This window comes from Scyliorhinus canicula, chromosome 18 (assembly GCF_902713615.1).
Source record: "Scyliorhinus canicula chromosome 18, sScyCan1.1, whole genome shotgun sequence".
Classification (NCBI taxonomy): Eukaryota; Metazoa; Chordata; class Chondrichthyes; order Carcharhiniformes; family Scyliorhinidae; genus Scyliorhinus; species Scyliorhinus canicula.
In genome coordinates this window covers 14,499,595-14,515,754 of record NC_052163.1, presented here as the reverse complement: position 1 = coordinate 14,515,754, position 16,160 = coordinate 14,499,595, and the positions used below count along the sequence as shown (strand labels likewise).

Here is a 16,160-nt window from a genome sequence, read left to right as displayed (position 1 = left end):
TTAATCAATATGTAGTCCAATCTATGCATTTGTACATTTGAAAAAAAAACGTAAGTTGCAGTAAATCATGAATATAAATGTTCTATCTCTGATTAGATCCGTGGCTGTCTGGTCATATTGATGACCTCAGGAAGTCGAAAGACATGGTTGCAAATGTGACTGCTTTCAAAGGTGTTACTATTAGCCAGCTCTTTGGCAAAGAGCCAGTGGAGCCTGAACGTATGTATTTCATATTTTTTGTGCGCTCTTCTGGGTGTTTTTTCGATATCTGCAACCTGATCTTAATGAACATTGAATTGATATTTAATTTTCATTTAAAAGAAGTTGAGCAGTTGCAGAAGAGTTTGAAAACTGGCCCCTGCGCTTGGATTGATTTGCTTTCATGTGGCTTCTTATTTAGCAGAGCTCTGGTACAATTGTGTGACCAATATTTTGTGCTATTCCCAGCACCTGCTTTAAAATAGTTTTGCCATGCAGTAAACATTTGTCCAGGGTAGTGACTAGATGTTTTCAAACTAAAACCCTGGACCTAGGCAGGATGCTCAATTATTTCAGGATATGAGCATCTTTCAGGAAAATACCAGAAAATTAGCATCTGTTATATTCAGGGGCAATTAGTTATTAGATAATTGAATGATAGTCAATAACTTGAACTGTTTATCTAACCCAGATAAATTAAAAGTATCCTAAAATTCGAATTTTCTGGTTTGATATATTTAGTGAATTATATAGTTGCTACTTGATCATGTGTTTTCCACCCCACTTTTAGGACCTGTGATATGTTCTGTCCCTCGACCATATGGGTGAGCAGGTGACCTGCAACCCTATTTATGTCACTCCTATCTGATAATCTCTCTTTTCTACCTGAGAGACATACCTTTTCTTTTCCTGCCTTTTATTCGGCTTGTTTTAAAGAGAACCCAGATGTAAGCAATGGCGTTTGCCCTATGGGACAGAATCCTTGTCTCGCCCAGGAACATAGAGAAACAGAAAACAGCACACTTCCATCCCTCTGGCCAGTCCAAATGTTCAAGAGCTACAAATCTCACTATGTATCTATTAATGATGTTTATCTTGTTTATACTCTATAACGTCATCTGAGACTACTTATCGAGTGTAATCATTTCCAGTTTCTGCAGCCTTTTCTTCATTACTCAAATGTCTATTCCCAGCTGTCGACATAGTTGCCCGTCACAGCATACCTTCCAGTGTAACTTTATCCTTTTTTGTATTGGCTGATCAGAATTGTACATTGTACTGCAGTTGAGCCTAACCGGAGTGCTGCCTCCAAACTCTGTGATTTGTGTTTTGTTCCCTGTCTATACCATTCAAGATCATATTTTTAAACTTTACTGCTTAAGTACAATTGTGCTGATGGTTTCAAGGTACATCTACCAGTAACCTAAAACAATTGCATCAATATTGTGACTTAATATAAAAGTTAACATTTTCAAAGTACATATGAAATGCTTAATGATTTTAATGGTCAAATCTTAATTGTATTTATGAAATAGATTTTCTCTTTCCAAAACTTTGGATATCTGTTTGATATGTGTCTAGTTCAATAATTAGAATGTTTTAATGCTATTATTAGCCCTTAACTGGTGCAATAAAGTCAAATAAATAACTCACCAAAAGTTATGTTATTAGTTGTTTAATTGATGGCTTTTTGAAAATAAAATTAATATACTTAACAGCTATCTGTTTGTATCCCAGCCATGATTGTAGACAAGGAGGAGATGCCTGAAGAGCCTGTAGCTGAACCACCTGTTGTAAGTGTTTGCTAATTCATTTTGAATCCTTTAAATCACTGAATCTGCTATTGGCAGTACCATATTTGTGCAATGTTTCAAATCTTGAAATTAAGCATTAAGAGCAAGTTTTGAACGGGCGGCACGGTGGCCCATTGGTTAGCACTGCTGTCGATGGCGCAAAGGACCCGGTTTCAACCCCGGCCCCAGGTCACTATCCTTCTGGAGTTTGCACATTCTCTCCGTTTCTGTGTTTCTGTTCTCACCCCCACAACCCAATGATGTCCAGGGTAGGTGGATTGGCTATGCTAAATTGTCCCTTAATGGAAAAAAATTGAATTGGATACTTTAAATTTAAAAAAACATGTCTTGGCAGATTTGAGTTGGCATTCTAAAATACCAAAGAAAAACAAAGATAACAATGAAATTAGTTCAAACATCTTAGGAAAATCGTAATTTTGTTGTGTTAGTGAATTGAAGTGTAGTTTTTCCTGCGTTACTGATATTGATGGTTATAAACAATTTATAATTATGCTTCATTGCGTTGTTGCACTGCAGGTATTTTGCAACTAGTTATGTATATTTAAAACTTAATCACTTACAAACTGGTTTCAAATGTAACTTATTTCTTTCAAAAGGATAATGAAAAGGTGCTTGATGCAGCTTCCCTCATAAGGAGTTGTGTGCAGTCTGCTGTTAGCATGCTGAGGGACCAGCACCAAAGTTCTAGTCGCAGCACCAAACGAGTAGAGATCCTGCTTTCGCTGTTAACGGAAGATGTTGAGTTCAAAGGTTTGCTAACTGCTTTACATTGATCAAGGTATTATGTCTAAAAGTAGCAATTTACAAACTACCGTCGTCATCATGTCAGGTTTCTGTTCATCCATCAAAAGTTCATTGCAGCGATTGAGATTGTCATGCACAGATTTATGTTGATCATGCAATATTACTAGAAGTGGTAAGTTGAAATAGCTATTGGGTCTCAGGCTCTTTAATGACTAGGATTGCTTAAACTTTTTAAATATAGAACACACAGCTTAAAGCATTTCATTTATGTTGGTCTTGCATATCCTCGTTTCAGTGTTCTGGATGATTTTCAAACTGACTTAAATAATTATCTTGTATGCATTATTTACTGTGTCTTTATTGTAAAAATGGACAGCATTTACGTGTTAATTACCGAAAGATATTTGTGGTGTACAGGACAGTGACTTCTCGGTGGATTCACCGTTTCATACTGTTTTCTCATTTAGCTTCCTTCCTGGCAATGATGAAACAAAAGCTATGTTCTCTTCTGCTGAAACGAGATGAGGAGTCTCTCAACGCAACTGAGTGGATGGTGCGGGAAGCCTCAAACCTCGAAGCACTTCAGGAAGGTGGTACCTTCAGGTGCGTCCAATTCTGGTCATTCTGTGAAGGTCAAAAAACATCATTTTGATTTTTGGCACAGTGGTTAGCATTGCTGCCTCACGGCGCTGAGGACCCGGGTTTGAATCCCGGTCCTGGGTCACTTGTATGGAGTTTGCACGTTCTTCCCTTGTCTGCATGGGTTTCACCCCCACAACCCAAAGATGTGCAGGATAGGTGGATTGGCCATGCTAAAATTTCCCCTTAATTGGAAAAAAATAATTGGGTACTCTGAAATTTTTAAAAAACATCATTTAAAAAAAAATAAATAAATAAATAATTGTTGAAGATTCTCTTTGTAAAAAAATGTCTCCTGTAAATTGAAAATTTAGTGATGGTCTGGTATTGCATTTTAATCAGTTAGAACAATTTAATTTGTGATCTCAGCAGGCACATACCAGAATAACTTAGTAATGCACTATGACTTGCCCACAAAATATACTTGCATGAGACAAAAGTTTGTTAATTGCTTGTATAAAATTAAAGTGCGCTGGCGCTAGCTGAATTCACACTTGAGGACACAAATGAATCTCAATTATACAACGTACATTCAACAATCCTGTTCTCCCATTGTAATGCTGTACCGAGAGGACATAGGCTGGTAAAACAACACCACTGTATCGTTAATGCTGCATTGCTGCATCGCCCTTCGAGTATGACTTACCTCTGAGTGCGCAGGATGAGCAAATTTAGTCTTGCATCACATGGAGCTGGTTTAGCTCACCAGGCTAAATCGTTGGCTTTTAAAGCAGACCAAGCAGTCCAGCAGCATGGTTCGATTCCCGCACCAGCCTCCCCGGACAGGCGCCGGAATGTGGCGACTAGGGGCTTTTCACAGTAACTTCATTGAAGCCTACTCGTGACAATAAGCAATTTTCATTTTCATTTCATGTAATTTTCAGAAGCTTTCCCACTTTTTAACTTTTTGTAAATTGGCTTGACCTTCTTATCATTTGACTGTCACCCATTTTTGTCCGATTCCCATCAAAATTTCATCCATTTTCACTTCTTAATTGTTTATAATTTACATAGATGATCTGGAGTTGGGGACCAAGTGTAATGTATCAAAGTTTGCAGATGACACTTAGATGAGTGGTCGAGCCAAGTGTGCGGAGGACACACAGTCTGCAGCGGGATATAGATAGTTTAACTGAGTGGGCAAGGGTCTGGCAGAGGGAGTTCAATGTTGATTAATGTGTGGTCATCCATTTTGGTAGGAATAACAGCAAAATGGACTATTATTTAAATGGTAAAAAATTGCAGCTTGCTGTCATGCAGAGGGACCTGGGTGTCCTTGTGCATGAATCACAAAAAATTTGGTGTGTAGGTGCAGCAGGTAATTAAGAAGGCAAATGGAATTTTGTCCTTCATTGCTAGAGGGATGGAGTTTAAAGACAGGGAGATTATTTGGCAGCTGGAAAGGGTGCTGGTGAGGCCACACCTGGAGTACTGTGGACAGTTTTGGTCTCCTTACTTGAGAAAGGACGTACTGGCGCTGGAGGGTGTGTAGAGGAGATTCACTAGGTTGATTCCAGAGTTGAGAGGATTAGCTTATGAGGAGAGACACAAGTAGACTGGGACTATATTCATTAGAATTTAGAAGAATGAGGGGGAATCTTATAGAAACATATAAAATCATGAAGGGAATAGATAGGATAGAAGCAGGGAGGTTGCTTCCACTGGCGGGTGAAATTAGAACTCGGGGGCATAGCCTCAAAATAAGGGGCGCAGATTTAGGACTGAGTTGAGGAGGAACTTCTTTTTTTTTTGTAAATAATTTTTATTGGAATTTATGAAAAATAAATATCAACAGAACAATAATAGCAATAACAATAATAAACACCCCCCGGCACCCGTAACAACACATATAACAACCCCCCCCCCCCCCCCCCCCCCCCCCCACCCAGCCCAATAAACAACAAAATAAATTAACAATAAGCAAATTAACCCTCCCCCCTGCCCCCCGGGTTGCTGCTGCTGCTGACCTAGTTCCTTATCGTTGAGCCAGAAAGTCGAGGAAAGGCTGCCACCTTCTAAAGAACCCTTGTACCGACCCCCTCAGGGCGAACTTGACCCTCTCCAGCTGAATGAATCCCGCCATGTCATTAATCCAGGTCTCCACGCTCGGAGGTCTCGCATCTTTCCACTGCAGCAAGATCCTCCGCCAGGCTACTAGGGACGCAAAGGCCAAGACATCGGCCTCTTTCGCCTCCTGCACTCCCGGCTCCACCCCAACCCCAAATATCGCGAGTCCCCAGCCTGGCTTGACCCTGGATCCTACCACCCTCGACACCGTCCTCGCCACCCCCTTCCAGAACTCCTCCAGTGCCGGGCATGCCCAGAACATGGGCATGGTTCGCTGGACTCCCCGAACACCTGACACACCTGTCTTCGCCCCCAAAGAACCTACTCATCCTAGACCCGAATATGTGGGCACCTTAAACTGGATGAGGCCAAGCCTCGCACATGAAGAGGAGGAGTTCGCCCTCTCCAATCCTCAGTCCCTCAGCCCTCTCCAGTCCCCTCCTCAATCTGCTCCCCCAGCTCCACCTCCCATTTAGCCTTCAGCTCCTCTACCGACGCCTCCTCCACCTCCTGCATCACCTGGTAGATGTCAGACACCTTCCCATCCCCGATCCACACCCCCGAAAGCACCCTATCCCTTACCCCACGCGGGGGCAGCAAAGGGAACCCCTCCACATGCCGCCTAGAAAATGCCTTGACCTGAAGGTACCTGAATATATTCCCCGGGGGGAGCTCAAACTTCTCCTCCAATTCACCAAGGCTCGCAAACCTCCCGTCAATGAACAGGTCTCCTAACATCCTAATGCCCGCCCTGTGCCACCCCAGGAACCCGCCATCCATGTTCCCTGGGACAAACCGGTGGTTCCCCCGCAGCGGGGCCTCCACCGAGCCCCCCACTTCCCCCCCCGTGTCGCCTCCACTGCCCCCAAATTTTGAGGGTAGCCGCCACCACCGGGCTCGTAGTGTACCTCGTTGGAGGGAGCGGCAGCGGCGCCGTTACCAGTGCCTTCAGGCTCGTGCCTCCAGAGGACGCCATCTCCATCCGTTTCCATGCTGCCCCCTCCCCATCCATTACCCACTTACATACCATCGAGACGTTAGCCGCCCAATAGTACCCAGCGAGGTTGGGCAGCGCCAGTCCCCCTCTATCCCTGCCCCGCTCCAAAAAGACCCTCCTTACCTCGGAGTCCCGTGCGCCCAAACAAATCCCAGAATGCTGCTGTTCACCCTCCTAAAAAAGGCCCTCGGAACGAAAATGGGGATGAGGAGGAACTTCACCCAAAGTGTCGTGATTCTGTGGAATTCCCTGCACAGTGAAGCAGTTGAGGCTACCTCGTTCAATGTTTTTAAGGCAAAGATAGATTTTTGAAGGTGGGTAAGTGGAGCTGAGTCCACAAAAAGATCAGCGTGATCTCATTGAATGGTGGTGTACGTTTGGGGGGGGGGGGGGGGCGAATGGCCTACTCCTGCTCCTAGTTCTTAGTTATTATGTTCTTAACAGCATCCACATCATTACGCTTCAACTTCATGTTAACAAGAAAGAACAATGAGAGCATGTGATAGATTACTAATTTTCAACGTAGGGAGAATGAGTAGGAATTGTATTTCTTTCAGAATACTCCTAAAATTAAAATAAATCCCATGCTCTGATAAGGAAGATACCAGGAGTTTCAACATAGTCTTTTTTGGGGTATATTTATACCACATCTGTAAAGTCTAAACAATATGAGGCAATTTACAACAGTCTCCTGCTTCCAGGCATGGGAATCTAATGAGACTTTAACTACTTCATTGCACAAATAGTTTTGCGTCACTGTGCCACTGTACATTGGCATTAACTCCTGTGATGTTACAATACTGTCCATCCCAATAATTTATGGACCTTTAAAACACAAGATTGGCTTCACTTATCGACTTACCTTTTCTATACTTCCCAATCTTTGTACTGCCTGGTACTTGGTTTTTGATCACAATTTTTTATAAATACTTCCTGTTTTACAGGCACACACTTTGGAAACGAGTTCAAAAAGTAGTGACACCTTTCCTGGCACAGATTATCTCGATTATAGACCGGGACTGTAACCTAAACTTGTTAATTGATGATTCTCCTGTATCTGTACAAAAACTTTGGATGGACATTTTTAGTGACTCAAATCTGCTGGATATTCCTTACAACAGAAGTACCTTCAGGTAGGTATTTTAATAAGTAGAAAGGTCTTTGTTATAAAGGCTCCAAACTGATCATTATCTGTGACATAATGCATACTAAATGTAGTTTCCTCCCTCGCTCATTCTGCATACGTGCAGCATCTGTTATCTATACTGCTTTAATGTATCACACCGTGTACTGGATTTTCCACTACTGAATAATATCAGGATGGTTCATTATCTCCCCAGTGTTTTTATAAAAATAATTTTTATTCAAACTTTTCACATAATATAAATAACAGAAAGGAAAAATAGAAAGCCCCCCCCCCCCCCCAAGCCCCTTTACACCAATAATAAAACAACAAGAACAAAAGTGCATAAATAAACAAATAAACGTTAACCAGTAAATAATAATAAATCCCCAACCCTTGCACAGATCCCCTTGAGGCAAATTTCACCCTCTCCAATTTAATAAACTCTGCCATGTCGTTAATCCAGGATTCCACGATTGGGGGCCTCACATCCTTCCACTGAAGCAGAATCCTTCGCTGGGCTACCAGGGACGTAAAGGCCAGAATACTGGCCTCTTTCGCCTCCTGCACTCCCGGCTCATCTGACACCTGAAATATTGAAAGCCCCCAGGTTGGCTTAACCCTGGAATTCACTACCCGTGACACAGTGGGGTCTGTGGGGGGCGGAGAGAGGATCGAGCACCACGGGCGTGCTCATCGGATGTTTGGCCCGCGATCGGTGCCCACCGATCGTCGGGCCGGCGTCTCTAAGAGACGCACTCTTTTCCCTCCGCCGCCCAGCAAGATCAAGCCGCCATGTCTTGCGGGGCAGCGGAGGGGAAGACGGCAACCGCGCATGCACGGGTTGGAGCCGGCCAACTTGCACATGCGTGGCTGACGTCACTTAGGCGCCGCCGGCCGTGTCATCCTCGGCGCGCCGCTTTGACGCAAGTGTCAAGGCCCGGCGCCCGAGATTTGTGCACTGCCGCTCCTAGCCTCCCGCGGGGGGGGGGGGGGGGGGGGGGGGGGGGGGGGGCGGCCTCCAAGGCCGGAGTGTTTTTCTCCGTTTCGGAGAATCGCACCCACAGTCACTCGAGGTCGGAATTGAACCCAGGTCCCTGGTGCCATGAGGCAGCAGTGCTAACCACTGTGCCACCATGCCGCCCCATATAGAGTGCTCCCAGCACACATTTGATTTTGCACAGACTCAGGAACAGGTTTTAAGCCTTTACCTTATTGGCTACATGTGCTGACCTGTTCCTGTGCCAGATATAGTGAATGATAAACAGTCGGGTTTTTCCCCTTATTGTATTTTGAAGAAAACTCAATTTCTGTCTTACCTAAAGAGGACTGTGTCTACCATTCATGTGCAGATATAAGAACTTAACAAGAAGTAGGGTTCAGTTCAGTTGTTGACACCATCACCACAGGCTTCCAGAGTAGCAGTTTTGTTTTGCATCATCCCCGTACATTTCTGGCTTACCTTTTTACCTGCCAGGTGAAAAGTTAAATTGTGTGTTAAAATGGTCTGCACTTTCCTTATAATCTTTGAGAAATATGTTAATTTTTGTTTTGTCAGCTTACAATCTGAAATTGTTGTCCACAACTACTTGAAGATGGATGTACTGGCAATTAGCAATGTCCTGCCTTTCAGTTGGAGAATAAAAGATTTTCTGGATGAGTTGTGGATTCAGACCCAGTACATGGAAGGTATTTGATAACTGTGTTCACAAGGAGAGTTAAATGAAGTTAAATATTTGTATTATTGCTGTGATATGTTTACACATAGACAATTGGTAGGGGGTTCAAACAAAATACTCGAGGGGCGGGATTCTCCATTGCTCGACGCCAAAATCATGTTCGGCAATTGGGCGGAGAATGGGCTCTGACGGCGGATTCGGGCCCAGCACCGGTTCGACAGCGGTCAGCCATGCTCCGCCCCCTTGGAAATGACGTCATTGCAGCACACGGCGTTGCAACGGCGTTGGCGCATCATCGGCCAGGCCACCTGCAATCCTCCGCCCCTGATGGGCCGAGTTCCCGACAACGCGGGACACGTGTGGTGTCAGCCATGCGGGAATCCGGCTTGGCGGCTGCGGACTATGTCCAGCGCTGTCACACATGGCCAGGATCCATGCCACTGGCCGGGCGGGTCTTCCACGAGGGCTGGTGGGGGTGGCCAGGCCATGGGCTGTGGGGTCGCGGATGGCGGGTTGGGTCCGCACACGGCCGGCTACCTGTTGTGCGGTGCAAATGGGCCGTGGGGTCGCGGATGGCGGGTTGGGTCCGCACACGGCCGGCTACCTGTTGTGCGATGCAACTGCTGCAGGTCGTGGGAGGCGGAGTTTCACCTGACGCCGGTGCTAGCCCCTCACCGGTCACGGAATCGTGAAAGTTTCGCGCCAATTTTTTGGCCATAAAAGACCAGGCGTTCTCCACTCGCGCCCGCACTTAGCCGCTAAAACGGAGAATCCAGCCCAAGATCTTATTTCCATTGGAAATGAATTGGATAAGCTTTATATGAAACCATTATTTATTTAAATCTACCCTTGCTGTATACCCCTTTCTTCAGCTGCCAGAAAAGCGCAGACTCAAACCCATTCATGTAGTGTGGCACTGTTTAATTGAGGTGCAGGCAGAGCATGGAATTAGCCTGTGCTATTGACACTGATTTTTCCATCTTCCCTGTGATCTCTGTTCCATTCTCTCCAAACAAATATAATTGAGAATCGAACAAACAGCATAAGGAACCAGGTGCTGAAACACACATCTCCCCCTGCTTCATTGGGCATTGCTTTGGAACTGAAACGGTAAAATAGAACAGCCAACCACCATCCTCCTTCAGTCCTATTGATATCGTGAATCCAGCCTTGGCAGAGGCTGAACAACTGCAGAAACAAATAAAGTATTCGCCCAATCACGCTTTTTGTGTATCCTTTCTGTGGATCAAAAATGATCAGACCCATTAAACCAATCACTGGCTTGCAACCAAAACCCTATTTATTATCCAATTCTTGCGCACAGTGTTTACTTGCTTGGGCTCCAACCCCATGACTCCCTTGCATCATTTGTTGTTTTAACCATTAGTCCCGTTTCAGTTTATTTGTTCCTACATCAGCAAATATATTTTTGTACCAAGCAGACATTGCATTTCTTTTTTTATATGTATTTTATTAGAGTTTTTCAATTTTTACAAATAATGCACCAAATCCTCAAAACTGGTAGAGTACAGCATAAATGCTCCTGCATACATGAATACAGAAAAAGACAGAAGAATGCAGCACAATTGGTTCAGCTTAATCATTAAGCTTGGTGCTTCCGATTATGCCATTAAAAAACACAGAATGAATAAGCTAGAGGATGGGGGAGAAGAGAATAAGGCTATGTAAATATGGTAATATGATGCACACCATCAGGTGTAGCGAGGTCAAGATGGTGCTACATAACTTCTGGAAAACCTTGTAGGAGCAAGTCAGACATTACAACCTATAAATTTGAGATGGGGTCCCATACTTTTCGGAGAGCATCTGATTTAAAATTGAGTATGCAAGTTAGGAACTCGATCGGGATGTATTCAGAAACTGAACTGGACCAGCCACATAAATACTGTGGCTTCAAGAGCAAGTCAGAGGCCAGGAATCCTGTGGCAAGTAACTCACCTCCTGACACCCAGAACCTGTCTACCACCTACAAGGCATAAGTCTGGAGTATGATGGGATACCCCCCCCCCCCCCCCCCCCCCCCACCACACACACTCTTTCCTGGATACTGCAGCTTCAACAGCACTCGAGAAACTTGACACCATCCAGGAAAACCCTTTCCACAAACATTCAATTTCTCCACCACTGACACAGTAGCAGCAGTGTGTACCATCTATGAGATGCACTTCAGGAACTCACCAAGGCTCCTTAGGCAGCATCTTCCAAATCCATGACCATTACTATCTAGAAAGACAAGGTACATGGGAACACCACCACCTCGTGCTCCTCAAGTCACTCACCATCCTGCCTTGGAAATATATCACTGTTCCTTCGCTGTCACTGGGTCAAAATCCTGGATTTCTTTCCCGAATAACACAGTGGGTATATCTACATGACATGGACTGTAGCAGTTCAAGAAGGCAGCTCATCACCACCTTCTCAAAGATAGTTAGGGATGGACAACAAATGCTGGCCTCGTCCATGAAGCCCACATCCCAGAAATTGAAAAAAAAAATAATAATTTTACGCCAGGTCTGAATTGAAGAATATTTATCGTTAATCCACCAGCAAAGCATGTTCTTCCATGCACAAAAGCTAGGATGCTACACAGCCTTTTTTTATTAGCATCAATATTCTATCTGGGAGCCTCAAAAATAGGAATTAAGGATCAAATTCTAAGGCCATGCCGAATATGTCCTCAAGCACCAAGCCAATAGGATTTAATCTTGTGACAGGACACCACACAGTGTATGTAGTCTCCCTCAGTTACCTTGCACTTTTGGCACAACGAGGATGTAGCAGAGTCTAACCTGTGTCTCAAGCTTGGTGTTGATATCCAGACGGTGTAATAATTTGAACTGAGTCTCTTTCATTATACCTCCATCATATACTGATATTTATGACTCAGTGGGTAAGATAGCAGATGAACACAAATTCTCCATTTCAACACTCAGGTGAAAATATCAGGATTGAGCTAATGGAGTAGGCCTATAGATACCATGATACCACACAACAGTCACTTTTTTATTTAGTACTATTATCTCCATGTACCTTCTGCGAAATATATTAGACAGCAAAACAAAATAGCTGGAAAATTTGACGTTATTTCACAGAATTAATAATAACCTGTCCTATTTCTCAAACTCAAAAACAGGACGAACTGAGCAAAAGGTGAATGAAATATTTAACAAAACTGGATTTGGAAAGTACCTCTCAAATGTGAGTGAAGAATGGAGACTGGAATTTTTCTGGAGATACTTGGATGATTTCCTACTGATGACCATGAGCATTTCTTGCGAATTGGAGTTTCAGGTAAAGTATTCCAGTCTCGGTGATTTAACTTTCCAAAAATGGGAAAATACTTTCATGTAACTATTCATAACGCGATAGATCTTTACCATTTGGACAGACCAGAGAAGAAGAAAAAGCAGGACCTCAACCAAATTCCATTTGTGTACTCTGTAGAGGCAATAAACTGAAAATCGACCCCAATTTTCAAATAATCTATATTATTGTACAATGTATAGTGCTAGGAAAATGCAAGGCTTCATAATTAAAATTAGAAACCGGAACACAATAGGACGTGACTTCCGTGCTCCCCAGCATCAGATTGTGTGGGTAGCCCAAAGATTCACTGGGAAGTCCCTCTCGGAACTTCCCAGACAAGGGTTTGCACGGCAACTGCCCTGTGCTGGAAACCATCCAAAAATGCTATTTAAATCACAAACTCTGGATAGGTTTCGTATGTGTCACACAAATAGTTACCCAGAAAAAGTTAGAGAGAAAACCTCAACTAACTATTGTAAAGACCTAGGCATTGATAGTGTCAACCCACCCACCTGAGGTCTAGTCACCTTCAGTCCTCCCAGAAGACTCAGAGATTCAAAACGTTGATTCCGTTTCTCCATAGATGCTGACCAGATTAACTGAGTTTATCCAGCATTTTCTGGTTTTATTCTATGGCTTTCGACTGTTCATAGACACCTGCCCAAATGAAAGGAATGCTGATCAAGTGTTCCTGTATGTTTTTTAAAATTCATTTTTACAGGATGTGGGCTTCACTGGCTACGCCAGCATTTGTTGCCCACCCCTAATTGCCCTTGAGAAGGTGGTGGTGAGCTGTCTTCTTGAACCGCTGCAGTCCATGTGGTGTAGTTACACCCACAGTGCTGTTAGGAAGGGAGTTCCAGGATATTGGCCCAGTGACAGTGAAGGTACGGCGATATATTTCAAAGTCAGATGCTGAGTGACTTGGGGGAGAACTTCCAGGTGGCGATGTTCCCAGGTATCTGCTGCCCATGTCCTTCTAGATAGTAGTAGTCATGGGTTTGGAAGGTGCTGCCGAAGGAGCTTTGAGTTCCTGCAGAGCATCTTGTAGATGGCACACACTGCTGCTACTATGCGTTGGTGGTGGAGGGAGTGAATGTTTGTGGAAAGAGTGCCAATCAAGCAGGAACACTTTGTCCTGGATGGTGTTGAGCTTCTTGAATGTTGTTGGAGCTGCACTCATCCAGGCAATTGAGGAGTATTCCATCACATTTCTGACTTATGCCTTGTAGGTGGTGGACCGCTTTGGGGAGTCAGGAGGTGAGTTTCAGAGGATGCCTAGCCTCTGACCTGCTCTTGTAGCCACAGTATTTATATGGCCAGTCCAGTTCAGTTTCTGGTCAATGGCACGTCCTAGGATATTGATAGTGGGGGTTTTGGTGATGTCCAGGGGAGATGGTTAAATTCTCTCTTGTTGGAGATGGTCATTGCCTAGCACTTGTGTGATGCGAATGTAACTTGACACTTGTCAGCCCAACCTGGATATTGTCCAGTCTTGCTACATTCGTACGAATGGTGCTGAACATTGTGCAATAATCAGTGAACATCCCCACATCTGACCTTCTGTGGAAGGTAGATCATTGATGAAACAGCTGAAGATAGTTGGATCTAGGACACTACCCTGCGGAACTCCTGCAGTGATGTCCCGGCACTGAGATGTTGGCCTCCAACGGTCACAACCGTCTTTCTTTGTCTCGGCGATAGCTTTCCCCCATTAACTTTCAACCCCTCACAAACATTACTTGTGTAAAGGTTGACCCCCTAACTTTTTGTTTGCTTTAAAAGGCTCTCAAAATTCAACTTTTTACCAGTATATTCAGTAATTCATGTAGTATGATTACTGTACAGCTCAGCCGGAGAGCTATTTGAGGAACCTTTTGTTAAATGTGTTATCCTAATTGTTAAATTTGTTGAACTTTTTTTTTTTTTTTGCATGTTTAATTTAGTTCCTTCGAGGAGCACTGATGTCCTGTGTAAATGAGCTGAAAATAAAATATAGCATGGGAGATGAAGTCTCTTTGCTTTGGGTGCACTTTGCATATCAACACTTCAAAAATCGTCTGCAAAATTTTTCACGAATTGTTGCAGTACATCCTTTGGTCCTGCAGCTTCTACAGAGGGTTGGAAATGAAATTCAGAGAGCAGAAAACAGAGAGATGGTGAGTATGCTTATCAATATTTTGGTGAAATTGCAGAACGATTTTACAACGTAATTTAGTTTTCATAACCATAGGGAAGAAAAAAATTGCATTCATTTAACATCTTTTGATTACACTTGGAACATCTCAACCCAGATCATTTTCAAAGACCAACCACTGTTCTTTGGTCACTAACCATTAATATTATCGTAGGCAGAAGAAATGAGGCAATATGGTAGCACAGTGGGTAGCACTGTTGCTTCACAGCTCCAGGGTCCCAGATTCGATTCACAGCTTGTGTCATTGTCTGTGTGGAGTCTGCACGTTCTCCCCCATGTCTCTGTGGGTTTGCTCCGGGTGCTCCAGTTTCCTCCCATAAGTCCCGAAAGACGCGCTGTTAGGTAATTTGGACATTCTGAATTCTATTGTGTACCCGAACAGGCGCCGGAAGGTGCCGACTACGGGCTTTTCACAGTAACTTCATTGCAGTGTTAATGTAAGCCTCCTTGCGACAGTAAAAGACTATTATTGTTATTAAATGTCATTCGTTATTGAATTCTAGTGAGTGCTATATCCATAGACCACATAGAAGACACAAATACTTGTGAATCACCCGTTATGTACCAAAACAGAAATGTTTCATCCACACTTCAAGTGGCGCACGAGTTCATTTGATAAAATTTCCAATATTAACAAATGTATTTCAGCAAGTTTAAGTGCAAAACAATTAGTACTTAATTGTCTTTGAGCTTGCTATCGGCATATCTGTGGTGCATTTAGTAAAGTTAAGGACATCAGAATTTCAAAAACATGTGTTGTATCTGATGTCATAGTCATTTATGTTACAGAAGGATGCCATTCAGTCCATCAAGTCCATACTGGCTCCCCTGCAGCCTATCAATATCCTATTGTTAGGCAATTCATATTATCTTCACTGTGGTACCATCGGCAAACTTTGAAATTTTACTCCCCATTTCAAGGTCCTAGAACCAAATAATTTGGAGCAAAAAGCAGTCTTTCTAGCACTGACCCTTGGCGAGTGCCACTGTCCACCACCTTCCAGTCTGTAAAACAACTGTCTGCCACAATTTAACTGCTTTCTGTCCTCAAACCAGTTTTGGACACTGGTGCCCTTTTTCATAAACCTCGTATAAGCCGCCTTTTATTTGGTACTTTGTCAAATGCTTTCCATATCATTATAAACAACATCCACCACATTCCCATCATCCACTTTATTTGTTACTTCATCACAAAAATTAGGTTAGATTAGTCGAGCAAAATCTGCCTTTTACATGCCCACACTGGCTAGTCCTTAATTAACTCAGACTTCTCCAAGTGCCTTTTTCCAGAGTGTTAGAACAAAGAACAATACAGTACAGAAACAGGCCCTTCGGCCCTCCAAGCCTGCATGGTACCTGCCTAAACTAAAACCGTATGCACTTACGAAGTCCGTATCCTTCCATTCCCACCCTATTCATATATTTGTCTAGATGCCCCTTAAATGCCGTGATCGTACCTGCTCCCACCACCTCCAGGGCAGCACGTTCCATATATTTACCACCCTCTGTGTAAAAAAAAAAAAAACAACTTGCCGGGCACATCTGTTCTAAACTTTCCCCCACACACTTCAAACCTATGTCCCATGGTATTTGA

At 43.6% G+C, this 16,160-nt stretch overlaps 1 protein-coding gene across 4 annotated transcripts in view; it reads left to right on the top strand.

Annotated features, from left to right (window-relative positions):
- Window positions 1–16,160, top strand: part of LOC119953583 (E3 ubiquitin-protein ligase rnf213-alpha-like) — a 198,139-nt gene that overhangs the window by 125,030 nt on the left and 56,949 nt on the right. For all 4 annotated transcript variants that reach the window (XM_038777977.1, XM_038777979.1, XM_038777980.1 and 1 more), the window contains 8 exons: window positions 97–219; window positions 1,717–1,772; window positions 2,390–2,543; window positions 3,005–3,140; window positions 7,185–7,373; window positions 8,922–9,052; window positions 12,197–12,354; window positions 14,316–14,528. In XM_038777977.1, coding sequence (XP_038633905.1) covers window positions 97–219; window positions 1,717–1,772; window positions 2,390–2,543; window positions 3,005–3,140; window positions 7,185–7,373; window positions 8,922–9,052; window positions 12,197–12,354; window positions 14,316–14,528 — 1,160 coding nt within the window. The remainder of the gene's footprint in view (window positions 1–96; window positions 220–1,716; window positions 1,773–2,389; window positions 2,544–3,004; window positions 3,141–7,184; window positions 7,374–8,921; window positions 9,053–12,196; window positions 12,355–14,315; window positions 14,529–16,160) is intronic.